The 16134-nt window shown below is 40.6% G+C and overlaps 1 protein-coding gene across 2 annotated transcripts; it reads right to left on the bottom strand.

Moving 5' to 3' along the window:
- Window positions 1-302: 302 nt before the first annotated feature.
- Window positions 303-9412, bottom strand: clptm1l (CLPTM1 like). Of its 2 annotated transcripts, none has more exons than XM_080046025.1 (18): window positions 9169-9412; window positions 7935-8181; window positions 7716-7810; window positions 6798-6987; window positions 5924-6111; window positions 5510-5588; window positions 4933-5050; window positions 4715-4809; window positions 4169-4253; window positions 3492-3595; window positions 2892-2957; window positions 2452-2502; window positions 2141-2223; window positions 1955-1989; window positions 1774-1829; window positions 1452-1496; window positions 1124-1239; window positions 303-1007 (listed from the first exon to the last, which is right to left on the bottom strand). In XM_080046025.1, exons 2-18 carry the CDS (start codon window positions 8097-8099, stop codon window positions 923-925), a joined length of 1656 nt encoding a protein of 551 aa, XP_079902151.1. In that variant the 5' UTR covers window positions 8100-8181; window positions 9169-9412; the 3' UTR covers window positions 303-922. The 2 variants fall into 2 exon arrangements, with proteins under 2 accessions (XP_079902151.1, XP_079902152.1); XM_080046026.1 differs by having other exon boundaries at window positions 9151-9412.
- Between the last annotated feature and the right edge of the window lie 6722 nt (window positions 9413-16134).

Consider the following 16134-nt stretch of genomic DNA (forward strand, 5'->3'; position numbering starts at 1 on the left):
GCCCATTTATTTGACCCCTTCCTTACTTTTATTTAAAGACAAGGTTTATAATGTTTCCCTTTGTTGAATGTCTACACATTGATACTTTTTAAGTGAGCAAAATTTAAACATTATGAGCATCATTTCATATAGTTTCAAGAAAAGCACTCAAAATTTGCATCGTCAGCAATATTCGAGCAAGTTTACATTTCATCCATTGGTTGACCACATGTCTGAGTACCAATGATAAATATCAGAGACTCCTTAATTGCCAAATTCTAAATAGTACTACTCACTTCAAAATACCAAGAAATAATCACAACTGGGATACTGTGTCTTTACTGAAAGCACCGGTGTATCATGGTTTGGGCTTATGGAAACATATGTAATAATAATAATAATATAATAACAACAATAATCATAATAATCATAATATGTTCATTATTCAGATATTTGGTCCATAGAGCAGTCCAAACGAGGCTCTTCTCAAAGTGTTATCTGTCAGTTGATTGGCATTTGTAAACCTGGAAATGTTCAAAATTATATAATAATCCCTTTTTTGACATTGCAATTGAAATTCTCTAAATAAAAGTAGCTTTATAAAAAAAGAAAAAGAAAGGAAAAAAAAGATCTCCAGTGATATTAACAGGCTGGTGCTGTTCCACTAGACAAGGAATGCGATAATGTGGTTTTGTGGAATGACATGACATTAAAAAATAAAACAAAAAGAAGAATTTATGGCTGGGAAAGGCTTATAGTTGACACCAATTTCTATTTGAACTGTCATAATAGTGATGATTGTACTCTTTCATTCCTAAACTGAGACGTAGTCATTAGTCACGGCGTCTGCCATTCACACCAATGACCGGAAAACCAGCTCCTAGCAAACGAGATCAGTGGAAACGGAACAAACAAAAAAAAAACACTTGGAAGTCTTTCCTCTCTAGTCCTTGTGAGTTTTTCCTTTTGGTTCTTCATCGTAGGAAACTCCATATTCGTTTACTCTCGTTTTGTCCACTGGGTAGAGCCTGGGGTAGGGGAGAGAGAGCGTTTAGGGTCATAAGGAATCTGTGTGTGTGTATGTGTCTGTCGTGTGTGCGTGTGTGTGTGTGCGTGTGTGTGTGTGTGAGACGTGTGTGCGTACCATCTCTGGTAGAGGTAAATGAGAAACACCACATCGTCTCTGAAACAGGCCAGTCTGTGAGACGTTGGCATGGTGATGATGAAGGCAAACACGTCGTCGATGAAGGTGTTGAATGCCTGTTAAAAATCAATCAATACCAATCTGTTAATACTTAGCAATGAAAGGAAAGTTCTAATAAGGATTGTTTTATATGTATATATCAAACACAATTCAGTATCTGTCAATCAATCATCTGACAAAACACATTTTTTAGATGAAAATGTCTCTAAATGAATCCACTCCATCCATTCATTAAAACATGTTAATCAATTCTCTGTCTTTATCTCACCTTGTACGTAAAGGCTTTCCATGGCAGGTGGGCCACAGATTTCAGCTGTTGAATTGAGCATAACCGGTGTCAAGACAGTTGGACAAAAACAGTTAAATCTCATTAAATGCAAATCCCTGCTGAAATGTATCTTTACAAGAACTTAAAGGCAATATTTGGATGTAAACGACTGGATTCTAATACAAAAAAATAGTCTTTTCAAGTGTTTAATTAGGAAGAAAATGCATGTTGGTTAAACCTCAAGGATACAAACAACGCATTATTCTGTCCATGACCTCATTTCAAATGGTATGAATACACACACTGACAATGATGAACTGACCTTATAGTTGACAAACAGTTGAGGAAGCATGAAGAGGAATCCAAAGGCATATACACCTGGAATAGTCAAGAACAAGTTGAAAAGCCTTTTCCGTAATGGAAATCAATGGCACTATTATTAACTGTTGCTTTTAATACTGTAATAAAAATGCATTGGTTTATCCATAGTGTTCAGATCTTACCATTAACCATACTGTTGATTAACCACGAGTACCAGCTAAAGATAGAGACAGTGAAGCAAAGGGAGATCATTAAGTGATGACTGCTTGGACTCATTGGTACCACATGCTGTATTTTTACAAATTAGTAATTTAAAAACTGTTGCATGTAATGTACACAGACACAAACACACACGCACAGAAGCCTACCTCTTATATCGTTGGAATACTAGTGCATACACAGCCCCTCCGATACACAATGGGTAAAGGAGGTATGAGAGATACTTCATGGCCTACAGGGACATAGCAATTAGTGAACATCCAGTTACAACACAATCTATACTGTCAGTGTCCACTAACAACATTTCAGTAAATGAATTACCCCATGCTAATTAACACATGAAATAATTACACAGCCCAAGGCGAGACACATTAATTTTTCACCCATGCTTATGTGGAAAATCAGTTTAATTGTATTGCATTGTTTATGCATGTCTGAGTGTGTGAGTCTGTGGTCTTACCAGAGTATCATACTCTTCTGTTCTCCTTTCTGATTCATTTAACTTCCCAAACTGATCCATAAAGAAGAAGAAAAAAATAAGGAAATTGTAAAACATCATGTGTTCATTAGAATTTCAAACAAGGCGGACAATGGTATGTGTTACAGTTGTATTATTCTACCCATGCTACTGTTTTGTTTATTCCTTTATTATTGTGGCCACAAAATGTGGCTATAGAGTAGCTTCATTACCTGCTCTGCGCTTTTATTCGCAGCCCACAGTAATAGAGCATTAGATAGCTCTATTACCGGCAGGCAAATTACTAATATAAAGTGTGCTCAAAGAAAGATGGAATTGCTATTAAAAACAGTCAAACAATGTAAAAAAAAACCTAGATAAACAAAATTTGATAATAATAATAAAAAAATTAACCAGTAACACACATAAACACAGACACGTACCACGAATGTAGGTTTGTATCCTTTCCAGAAAACCTGAATCTTAAAGGCCTTCTTCACTTTCCATACCTGCAACAAAATGCATTTATCAACAAGAATCATGGAATAGATTCTTATAAAATACCCTTAACATCAAAAGAATTGTGTTAAGGGATGTGAGGATAGAAGATCTTTATATCGCCATAAAAAAATACTCAAATATGTGAATTTCCATTACCGGGATAACAGGGAATATCCTCACATGATGGCAGACTTGACAAAGCCGTCTATCTCGCTATCGTACACTCCTATATTTATTTAGTGATATTGATACATTTGTTTTTGATTCTGATTTATTTTGACTTGGTTTTCCTTATAAGGGATTACAAAATTGCCAAACAAAATCATTAGATCCAAGATAACAACACGTGATTTTGAATAATTCCTGAGTTGGGTCTGTCACAGGGCATAAATATTGAATTGCATGCAGAGTCATTCAATACATTTAAAGCACAGAAAATGTAATTAAATCCATACTTAATATGAATGATCTTTCCATGGATATCAAATGCTTTTATTTTTAGAGAACAAAAAGGAATTATTTTCCAGCCTGTGTGCACTTACTTCAATGATAGAGCCTACGCCAGCAGGTATGAGGACTAGCAGGCTGGTCTGCTGGTCAAACAAATAGAGGAAAATCACTATGGTGCTGAAACATCGCCAGAGCACTGGAAGAAAAACAAAAACAAGAACACACAACCATAAAATGTCAAAACGTTTAATCCTGGAGATGATACACATTACCCAATTTGGACACATTTGCAGAGTCATACTGTTTGTCTCATAGTTCGACACCATACGAGTACACAGTTCCAAAGGTCTGGCTAAACCATTAGAAAACTTATCAGAACCATAAAGTATAGGCTTCTTGCTTACGCCGCAGTGGGTGAAATATTGCTCAAAAGCATTTTGCAGATGGCAAAGTCTTACCGTTACCTGACAGAGAGCACGCACGAGCATTACTCATACAAGACAGCGGAACACAACATCTGGCCGCTCAGCAGTCCAGAAACACAGAGTCATATTATATACTCTCACACTGCTAACGTCTGCTTTCCTGTAGATTCACTTGTTTTACACATTTTCACAGTTTCATACAGCACTGTACAGGCTCAATTTAAAATCAGTTACAACCGATTTATAGCATGCAGCTGACTGTTGTCTGAATGTGAACTCTTTGTCATGTGTTTTCCGTTGTTTGAAGGGTGTATCTTCAGGTCAGGGAGGACAGAGCTACCTACCTGCTTTACTGGACATTCCCACCATGCTGGTCTTCTGCTTCCAGAAGCTGATGTCGTTCTTGAAGGCCAGGAAGTCAAAGAGGAGCTGAGGGAACAACAGACAAGAACAAAAGTCTCCAATTTGTCAGGTTCACAGTTTATTGTTAACTCTTCATAATCAGCACACCTCGATGCTCTTTTTTCTTTCTTATTATTAAAAGGTGTTATTTTTCAGATTTTTCTTTTGATCTACTTAAAGATTAAACCTTAAAGGTGCACTATGTTACTGTGTGGGTGAGGTGAACATTTTATAAGGCAAATTCCTATGACTGAATAAACTTTCCTCACAGGAAAATTGGATCCCTGGAACACTAAGATTTACATGTAGAGAAAATATGTTTTGTAAACTAACTGCCGTCTCTGCGAATGTAGACAAATCCCCCCTCCTCTGAAACTGCATAGTGCACCTTTAAAGATTAAACTGATTTGATTTGTAGTCACATGCCGTTAGCTCTCAAAAAGAATACTGTAGCATAATGTGGGTTAGTGCTCTGTATACAGACGTACATGGAAGGCAGCCACAACGAAGGTCAGGGCCAGGAAGTACAGGTTGGTATCCACGAAGATCCCTTTAATCTCATCAGCATCCTTTTCTGTGAAACCTGAAGCACATACAGGGAGACAGACAGACAGACACATATACATAGGGTTTTATTAGAGTGCAAAGGCTTGTAGACAGTGTGCGTGTGTGTGTGCGTGTGTGAGTGAGTGAGACATTAACATACCAAACTGCTGCAGAGAGTGAACAGCGTCTTGCATGTGGATCCAGAATCGTAGCCTCCCCAGAGAGATAGAGTCGTAGGAGATGGTCAAAGGGAGCTCCTTGGAGGTACTGTTGATCTCCTACACACACACACACACACACACACACACACACACACACACACACACACACACACACACACACACACACACACACACACACACACACACACACACACACACACACACACACACACACACACACACACACACACACACACACACACACACACACACACACACACACACACACACACACACACACACACACGCTTTTCAGGTCAAGAAGTAGCAAAAATGTTTACATAAAAAGCTTCTTTCAACTGAAATTTTAACTTTTTCTAATTTATATTATTCTCAGGCAGGAAGCAATTCATGGCTGAGGGGAGGTGAAAACCTATCCAGAAAAACATTGAATCGTTGGTTGACATTGTAAATGTTCGCATTTTCCTTCTTGGCAAGTTCAGTTAGGAAATGGATAACAGAAAACGGTTCAGTGACAGTGTATTCCATAATATTTATTTACATGCGAGAGCTTACCACGAGGTCCTTGACCCTGTTGCTGAGCTCGTCAACAAACAGCAGAGGTAGATAAACCATCTTCTTACCATCTTGGAATCTAAAACACACCAGAAGAAAAAAAAACATCCTCCTTAAGTCTCTGTGTCCTCATTTTAATCTTTGATGGACATCCATCTTTTCCAAGTTGCCTACTTTTACCAGTATGCATTGTCTTTAACACATCCAGAATAGTTTTCAAACTCACTCACTCACTCTCTCTCTGTGTCTGTGTCTGTGTCTGTGTCTGTGTCTGTGTGTGTGTGTGTGTGTGTGTGTGTGTGTGTGTGTGTGTGTGTGTGTGTGTGTGTGTGTGTGTGTGTGTGTGTGTGTGTGTGTGTGTGTGTGTGTGTGTGTGTCTGTGTGTGTGTGTGTGTGTGTGTCTGTCTTTCTTACACTCTGAGGTATCTGTGGACGTCACTGGGCAGGTGTTCTCTGTCAAACAGGAAGTGGTCGCTGACGATGTTGAGCGTGAGACGGGAGCGCCAGTGGGTCACTGGGTGATCAGACGAGGCCGTGGCATCAGCTCCATCAGCTTTACCGTCAAGCTGCTTCTTCTGCTGGACTTCTTCTCCTGTCTCACCCTGTGTCACCACATGGACAGACGCATATACCAAGACAGTTCACCCTCAAATCTCTGCTTCCAGACATATGTTAAGATAGTTATCATTCTACTTGCTTCATTCTCACACTATAGCTGCAACCAAGAATTTTAATTGCACGTCATTAGTTCATATGACAACTTAAAGCACTTAAAAAGGTGCACTGTGTAACTTTAGGTGTGTCAGAGAAAGGAATATTTTCTAAGGAATATTCTCATAACTGCAAACCAAACTTTACTCACAGGAAAATGTGATCCCTGGAACGTTTCACTGTTGTTGTTGTTGTTGTTGTTGTTGTTTACAGCAGCAGGGCCCACAGTTTGGATCACAAACATATTCTAGTCTTAGGTTTGGTTCCAGGTTCCTCAAAATACTTTAGTTTTGATTTATGAATTACATGTAGAGAAGATATGTTTTGTGAACAAACTGCAGGCTCTGCAAATGTAAACAAATTGCTGTCCCCTGAAACTGCATAGTGAACTTTTAATAATAATAATAATAATAATAATAATAATAATAATAATATAAACTATCATACTATCACACCAAACTATTTCTGAGAAATACCAAAAAAAAAAATATATATAATAGACACACGCGTCTTTATTAAAGAAACACGATACCCTTTCACTTTGAGTCTGAACTTCAGTAGCTACTTCTCTGTTTACCTGTGTTGGATCTTCCCCTGATATCAGAGAGATCTCGGGCGGTTTGGGGACCATGTATGTGGTGAGCTGAGCCACTAGGTGGACCTGTCGTGCATCCTGCCACGGAGTGATGCCCGCTTGATGGACAAATATCAGCGCGTACAGAGTCCCGTTGTTTCTGGTCTTCTTAGGGAGTGAGACATTTACTGTCCTATAAAAGAGAAAGAAAGAAGATTAAATGAAGGATGGTTTGCTACAAATCTAAAAAGTGACTAAGGTTCACACCTCATAGTCTACTTCTTCGGTGCGCACTAGTTGAGAGCGGATACATTGTTTAGTTTTTCAGATGTTTCAGTTTCGCGTTTACAAAAGGCAACACTCAAACGTACTATACATTGTAAACAAAAGTCACGAGCAGGGAAATGCTGTCAGACAGTTTGGTGAGTGAAAATGCAAATCGCTCGCAATTTCTACCACCATCTACATCACAGAGCATTGGTCGGTTATGTTCATGCTTAATGTGGAGCGCATATTGGGACAGCCACATTCTATTAAATGTAGCGCTACATTCCTCTGTCAGCTCGCTTTACAATAGCAGCAGACTGTATGCTCTGACAAAGCGTGCTAAATAACGTAATAACACGTGCATTTAATCAATGACAGTAGTATGCAAAAGAGGGCGAAATGAGTAAATACTTTGCTTCCTTCCAGATGGGGTTCACACAAGCGATGCTCCCCACCAGATGATCCACTTGCAAGCGGCCTTAGACCACCTCTTTCAGCAGTGTCCGGTTGTTTAGTGTGCACCAGAGTCTCGGACTGCGTTCAGACCAACCCAAATGAACCAAACCAAGGGCTTGAAAGCTCCAGGGTTCGTGTCAACCACAATAAACAAAGCTGATGTGTGAACACGCCCTAAAAAGTGAGAGTACCACTGACCTCTCAATCTTGCTGTCGACATCAAATGTTTCTTCCTTGTGGATCAGGGTGTGTCCTCCCTCTGCATTGGGCCGCAGTGCAGTGTAGATACTCAACTGGATACACACACACAGACATATTACAGATGTTAATACACGTATACAGTTCCCTACTGGCCTCATTCCTAGCCTGCCGTTTCAAAACAAAAACAGTGAAACTATCTTTCCATCCATCACTGACCTGTAGTTTGGGCTTCCCTGCCAGGTAGGGCTTGATGCAGTTGTCAGCTTTGGGGCTGTCACAGGGTTTGGTGTAGACTATGCCGTACATCACCCAGCAGGTGTGGAGCACGTACACCACAAACAGGCCCACGACCACAGTGGTGAAGGAGGATTTGAGGAACATGATGCCAGTAGCGTGGTCTGGTTAGCGTGGTCTGGTTAACCCCCCCTCCCTCGGCTAGCTGAGGAGCAGGGCGGCCATACGTCTGTCAATGAGGAGAGATGGACGGGGTTGGGTTGGTTTATATAGTGAGATACAGATGCTTATCCTGGAGGTATGTGATGTAGGAGGATTCATCCATTAAAAAGGTGGAGTCAGTCAGAGATTCTGGAGAACGCTTGATGTCAAAATCACCTTTTGTCAAAATCAGTTAGCATCTCCTCGCGATAACGCTACCTGTCCGTATTGTGCGTGCGCTGAAACAAAATCTGGTGTTATTTCACAGCCTAGGCTCTGTAAACGGGCATGTAAACAAAGAGAGAGGGGTGGGAGAGGGGGGGGGGGGGCAGTGTAGCTAGCACCATGCCTGTTTTCGGAGCCTAGGGTGTGTAGACTTTATTTCTCTTCCAGTGCACACACAAACAGGTAGCGGATCCTGTGGAGATATTTAATGATTTTGACAAATACCTGCTTCTTCCACCACCGAGAAACTTAAATAAGACCGTTATTGAATGAGCAAGTGTTTTCTAGGAACATTTTCCAGAGTCTGCTTATCTGGTTTAGTGATAGTCTGTCATGCTACACTACAAAAGATGGACGGTAGCAGGGACTGGCATGTAGACATAATATGTGATGGATGGTGGGTGGAAGAGTTCAGGCCATAACATTGAATTTGACTGAACAAAATAAATGATTTCACAACACTGGTGGCATTGTCTGATTTGCCTAGACCACAGGATAAATTGATTTCCCTGAGGTTAGAGACCATGTATGTTCTAGTGGTGGTAGTAATAATTTCATGATAATAGGAAGGCTGAAGGCAACCTGAAGCTTACTTCAACTCATAGACACTGTAAAGATATCCATATGGTCGCTATATGTGATTTCGCCCGGGTCACGAGCAAAGTATTTATTTATCTGATGTTTCCTTTCCAACATAAAGTCAGTTGTGCCAGGTTTGTAGGAGTTATATGTATGTCATGTAGTGGCATTAAATAAACAGACACATTCAGACCTATATCGTTTAACGTACCGGTTTTTAAGGTGACTGTCAGCGACAGGACACACTCAGCTTGACGATCGGCTGGCTATCCGTCCATCTGACGGCATGCTGTCTTCAAACCCGTCCACCGTCTGCAGCTCAAGGCATCTGCTGTCTACTCGGCTGGCCTCTCCATCCAGGGAAATCGAAAAATAAAGTAAAACAACAGCAGGTCTGCCTTAAAATGTTTACCAGAAAGCGTGAGGTGGATCTATATTTCCGCCTTTCGCTTCCTGGTTGGTTTCTGTGGACGGGATTTGGGGAGTGTTAACGCGAGACTTCGACTTACTGAGCCGGTGCAAGTATTCAGATCTATGGATTCTAATAGGTCCATGATTGAGATCCACTGCAATATGAGTCCTATGAAGTGAATACACTGACTGCAAAAAAAGGAATAGTGATGCATTCAAAAAAACATGGTGAAGTTACAATGAGAAAAAAGTAGCTTATCAAAAGTAATGTTGCTACTCATTACACTTGGGTACTATAGTGTTTAACTGCCAGTGCAATTAAGTCAATCAATGCAACACACAGTGAAAGAGTTGCGTTTTTGGGTGATACTATCTACGAAACTAATTATGGACTGCCTTGATTAGTCTCTGTTGCATGGGTGTAGCGATTTAATACAGATCCATAGGTAGATATTTATTTGGCTACAGAATTTACAGTATGTTTTTTTTAAATAACTGTATTATGTCCACATGCCTATCAAACTAAAGTTCATAAAAATAATCATATTATTTTTTAAATCTATAGGATATAAATAGTGTTACACAATGTCTTGAAATTCTTATGTTGTACAGTTCCCGAAAAACTGAATAGGCTATGAGTTTACCTGCACATTGTGAAAATTGAAGCATCTATAATATTCCAGTATCCATATAGAAATCAGTGTGGTTATCACTGTATAATGACTCATTCACTGATTATACTGGTGATGCAAAAGCTCATTCAGTTTTGGTTACATAAGACCTTCCTGTCATGACTGTTCCTCCTACACAGAAAGCGAGGCAAGGAGATGTGCCTCACACTTTGGCAGCTTCCCACCCACTGTTGTTGCTGTCACTACCACACCAAAACTCCCAGCCACAAATTGAGCCACGACCTCTTCATTATGGGACCTTGGGCTTATCACTCAGAAATAACTGATTTTCCCACATGATAATAAAGGGAATATTTTTTTCCTGAATTTATATTAAAGGTGCTACGAGGAACTTTTAAAATAACGACTCCATCATTGCAAATAATGCTATTTTTATATAGTTTTCCTAATTCCTTTTGTCATGGGTACGCTCACCCAGGAACAACTGCTGGCATAGTAAAAACACAACCGCTTTTGTCCAAAGGGGGTGCAAGAATTAAACAAACTGAAAGTTCCTCGGAGCACCTATGATTAAAAAGACATTAGAGCGAGAATAATGGTTCCAGTTGCCATGTGTGGGTAAAATTATTAACAGCTTTTCCTGCATAACCGAAGAAAAGTAATTTTTTTATGCCTTTGCTCTAAATGTGAAATATTCCAACTACCTTCAAACATCCATTCACATGGATTTGCCCAAACCTCAAACAGTCACATTGACATCAAACCAGTGGCACTGACTGACCTCAATCTTATAATGAAGTCCTTGTATCTTTCTGTGTTTTACTCAAAGCCTCTCACACTCCTTTGAAACTCTCTGCCATCAGGACAATGTTGTGTGTGTGGAATATACAGTAGCTGTGAATTCAGCAGCATGCACAATCATCCTGGAAGTGCTCCGTGGGCAAAATTCCCAGGGCGAAAACATCTCTTCATAAATCTGCTATGGTGGATCTTATTATTATTAGACTCTCTTTATCAACCGTGACCCCCACCTGTCTTTTGCTCACGCCCACTGAGAGAGACGTGTTGCTCCGTCACGTATACCCGGCCTCCCTGTGCACCAATGCATTGCATCTCTTGCTCTTCCTGTCTGTCAGAAGGGCTATGGGTTTGAGGATGACACAACCCCTTTGGGCCCCATCAACGACCATGACAAGGACCATACATTATCAGCAGCTGAAAAATACTACAAAAAGTAAAGGTGATGCAATGGCGTAGAAAAAATGCTAGGAATTGCTCACTGTAGATGACATGTCTATATCCTTATAATCGAAAGCCATGTGGTAATAATTTTCTTCTTTGTTTTGTTTTGTATTTTAGTACATTTAGTTAGACTGTCTGTACTTTTACTATGTAGGATTTTGAATGCAATGAACTACCTGAATGCATATTCCATACTATCTTCTGCATTACAATCCCAAAGTCATGAAATACTTTGGTCTTTGTTTCTGAGCCTTTGGGGTGGAACGGTATACGTCAGGGAACAGAAGTAGGAAAAAAAATGATATGCATAGAAAAATGGCATCGGGTTTAAATAGATGACCAAAGAGAAGGGCAGAATGTTCTCCCTGATGCATTCCACGCCCATTTACTTGTCAGGTGTGATTAAAGGCTTTTCAGCCCATTCCATACCAGTGATGTACTTGTTCCCTTCCCTCAAGGAAACCTGAGTCACATACATTAGCTAAATTACAGATTTTTCTTTTTTTTTGGGAGTGGGGGTTAGTAAGAGAAGGTGGAGGTCCTCAGGGTGATTCTTCTAACTGTTCCTCCGTCCCCAGATTGAGACGATAAAGGTGACCGGGCATGCGGCACCTTCAGTGTCTTTAAATCACTGCTCTCCAGTTCTTTATGCATAAAAAGTCACCTGTTAATGTCCTTTTTCTTTTTTGCCAACATCATTCGCTCTGCTTAAGTGTCCTTGACCAGTGGAAGTAATAAAGGGACTTTTACCACACTGTGAACATTTTCAACTACAGTTAATATTTTTTTTTCAAAACCTCATGGTATGTAAGTATTATCAGCAGAATGTGCTTAAAGTATCAAAATGAAAAGTATTCATTATGCAGTAAAATGGTCCCTGTCAGTTTTCAGATTCATATTCTGCATTAATATGTGTATTGTATTTTACCTCTGTGGATGTTTTAGGGGATGAGTTTATGTTAACCTTCATATACTGTTAGTTTAATCTAATCTGCAACAATGCATCATATTCTAGGTATGAGACCGGACTATGTTTATGGTCTCGTTGTCCTGTGCGAACCATTCTATCTCTAAAAGTTTGAACGTTTCATGAGCTCAGACAAAAACAGCCCTGTTTTCAGTTTTGTGATGATGCATTTTGACAGCTAATCCAAGGTGGCTTTAAATAGTTTATTTTTATCTTAATAAGTAGGAGGATTTTCCAAAAAGCCACAACGGAACACTTACGCCTTCAGTTTATCGAGAACATTCAAATTCAAAATCAACAAATGATTGTTCAATGATTTCTAAATCAGAAGAGATTGTTGTGACCCGGATCCGAACGGCTGCGGCCTCAGTGCAGAGTACTAACCATTAAAACAACCTTTATAAATCCATTTATCTTTCTATGTTGATCTATCTATCTTAGCCTGAATCATTCCATATCACTTATTTTTTAGGATAACCTGGTTCAACACTTCACCACTCAGTGGCGCAACAGCTCCATCTCCCTGAAAAACCCCCCAGATGGATTAAAGTCTGTCATTAACCATTGGGAGGCTGCATTGGCCTCTCTCTCTCTCTCTCTCTTTCTCTTCTGTTTCCGTATGCCTGTCTCCGTCCTTCCTTGGATACTCTGCGATGATCCATAATCACCGCTCCGTGTGTCCACATCAACATCCATCACTCTTTATGGAGTCTCGCTGTCGGTTGAGTGCAGAGAGTGGAGCGAGAAATCCAGAGAGAGGGGAAAACGACAGCCTTCCACTCAGGGGCATGGAGAAGGCTATACTCAGCACTTTGTTTTCCAAATGACCTCCCGGATAGAAAGAATGTGTCCCTGTCCACACCGTTTCAATTTCCTGTCTTTGGGAATTAAACCGGACAACTTTGGCTCTCTCCAGTCTGGGAGGGCCCCTCTCTGACCTCCATTCCTTTATTTGAATAAATTGGCTTTTCTACAGATATACAGTATATCGTTCCAGAGACATATCAACCCTTTCTTTGTTAGTTTCACTGACCCTGAACCACTGTAGTAATATTGCATTATTTTGTTGTATCCTCTACATACAACATGTCCACAAACGTGTGAGAAAGCAGATGGTATTGTAGTTCCAATGGAAGAATTCCCTCAATGTGATAAGCAGTAAAAGCTGCCATATGTAACATATAAGATGATATAAACAAAAAACAATTAAGTTAAGTTAATGTCATTTTTATGGGGGAGTGGCCCAAGACTGAGCTCGGTTGTGACATGGCAAGTGAAGCTGAATGTGCTACAGACATGACAAAAAAAAAACACAAGTGAAAGTCGCCTTTGCAGTGTTTTTTATTGGCAGCAGCTGGGAGGTTATGATCTGGTGCATACATGTGTGGCACTCAACTACAAAGACTCCATACGCGCCTGACTGCTGCAGCACTTTGATTAAAGCTTACAGGTGGAGGAGCAGAGGTTAGTCACACCAGTAGGGGAGCTCTGATCCTGTAGACGTACAATGTTTTCTCTAGCTCGAGTAGAACTGTATCATGAGTGCATGGGGCACTACATGAAAAGCTTATTGTTTGCTGTGCCGCGTCATATCCACAGACAAAATACTATGTAATTGTGGAAAATTAAGCATTTTTATCACTTAGAACTTTTCAATAATGGAATATGCCTTATTGTGTGTGTTCAAATGATGTTTTCTTGCCATTTAGATACCCGGTGTCTTTTGTGGCTTTAACATTAACAGCCGGAGCAGTCAGCAGTGAGTTAGAAAGTAATGATATCATGGAAGATGAGTGTTTTTCCGGTTCTCTCCCGGGCTCCATCACACAGATGCATATTAAAACTGATTTGGACTTTGAAGCTTCCAAAGATGACTCACTCAGTTCCTCACAGTTAATACCCAAAAATAAAACATCCAACATTTACTTTGAATGCTCTCAAATATGAGCTACATATATTAAAAAAACTGTCTGTTATGAAAATGTAATCTTTGATGAAAATAATGCTTCTTCTTGTTTTTTTCACCACTTCTTAGCACTGGACTGCGTCATCCTGTGCTTTTATTCAAGAAGCTGACCAGAGCTTTTTCCTACTAGATACAGGGAGTCTTGCCAAGTGTACAGGTGCAGTAAAGAATCCCTCTGTGACATGTACACTGGAGAGATAAGGCTGAAAATCATCAGAGTCCTTTAGGCAAGACAGCTCGCATCAGTCAAGGCTGTTTCGGTGCCAAAACTTTTGGCGGGTTTTTGGTTGCAGGCTACGGAGCAGCGGCTCTCTGCTTGCGAGGGAGGGAATGTAACTATGTGATTTTGACAGAGGGGTGTGTTGCTGAGAAGAAAAAAAAGAGCGAGTGTGTTCACTCAGCCGTTTCTGGGTCAATAACACTAAAGAAAAGCCACCGGTCGCCCTTCCTCTCATCTCAATCAAAGCTATTGCGTTAGTAATTTAGTGCGGGCGTAAAAAGGAAAATAATGTGCCTCATTCAAATGCTAATTTGTCTCCAAGCTGAAGATTCCAGCACAACAATGGCAACAGGTTGGGAGAATATGAAATATATTGTGTGAGCACTCATAGATCAGACACAAAGACACTTTCCCCAAGCACGTTCCCCCATAAAAAAGAATTGTATTTCTTCATGGATCTTTTTGTGGGCCCCGGCAGTCTACTGCATAAATACACAGGGAGTAGTGGTCCGCACTACTGCCGTGACTGAAAATCCTTACTGACGTTTCTTTTTCAATCACACCTTCTCTGTCAGTGGTGTGACAGTAGCCCGAGGCTTCTGTAGGGAGGCTGCATTTTGCCACACTACAGTATACATGTGTTTTTCCTCCAACCATGACGCAATAGAGAGCAGTGGTTTCTTTGGAATTAATAGGAGGGGTCATTTTACACACACCACTAGAATGCTGGAAAAAAGCATTGATGAAGAAAAAAACATGCTCGCCCATACAACAGCAACCACCATGTACATTGTGTAGTGATTCAATTGATCTGTATCAAATCTGTCCTTACTTCCTTAGGTTCTATTTTACTTTCTTTAGGTCCTGCCTCCTTCTTCCCTCTCTCGTTCCCTTCCCCCCCTTCCTTCCTTTTTCCCTCTCTTGTTCCCTTCCTCCCACCCTTCCTTCCTTCTTCCCTCTCTTCTTACCTCCATGTGATTAACCATACACTGAGGGTTTTGCTCTAAAGCTGCCACTCTACCAAACCTGGTCTTCTTAATTTATCTATTCTCTCCCTCTTTGCCCCCCACTCTCTCACCTTCTATCTGAATCTTTAACCTCATTCAATCCGTCTCTCTCTGTGTGTCATCCTCCGTCTCTGTCACTGCGTCTCTCTCTCTGTCACTCTCCTTCTGTCTCTCTCCATCTTTCTCTGTCTCTCCGCCGGTCTGCGGCCGCCCCTCCTCTGTCTCTTTGTGATAGAGTGAGTTGAGAAGTTAGTTGGATACCCTTCTACTGTCCTCCAAGGTTAACCACACGCACACACACACACACTGACCACTCTGTGCACATCATGTTATTAGCTCCTAATTTAAAGGCCTTTCCATTCTTGCTGCTATTTGACATGCTCTGCTTAATATATGGCGGCCATATTTTATCACACAATTACCTTTGATTTGACAGCGAAGGTGTGTGTTTGCATGTTTGCATGCATTTGTGAGAGCGAGAGTATGTGTGGCTGGCTTATTGAGATGGGTGACCGTATGAATTTCCATTATGCTGGGTTGACAAGGGAATGGCCCGTTTTTTTAATTGGTGGGGATTCGCCTACGACACAAGGTCATTGGCTCATAATATGTCAATTATCCGTCACACAGTTGAGAGAGCAAGCGGAGAGACGGAGAGAGAAAGAGAGAGAGAGAGAAGACGGTAAGTAGAAAAGGAGAGGAGAGCAGTGGATGGACATAGCCTCATTTGAC

Source organism: Ammodytes marinus (genome assembly GCF_949987685.1).
Source record: "Ammodytes marinus genome assembly, chromosome: 17".
Taxonomy (NCBI): domain Eukaryota; kingdom Metazoa; phylum Chordata; class Actinopteri; order Uranoscopiformes; family Ammodytidae; genus Ammodytes; species Ammodytes marinus.

Coding starts and splice junctions, on each gene's coding strand:
- clptm1l (XM_080046025.1), bottom strand. CDS start 8,099: ATGTTCCTCAAATCCTCCTTCACCACTGTGGTCGTGGGCCTGTTTGTG. Junction 6,988..7,715: donor GTCGACAGCAAGATTGAGAG/GTCAGTGGTACT, acceptor TCTCTTTTATAG/GACAGTAAATGTCTCACTCC. Junction 2,503..2,891: donor GATACAAACCTACATTCGTG/GTACGTGTCTGT, acceptor TTTATGGATCAG/TTTGGGAAGTTAAATGAATC.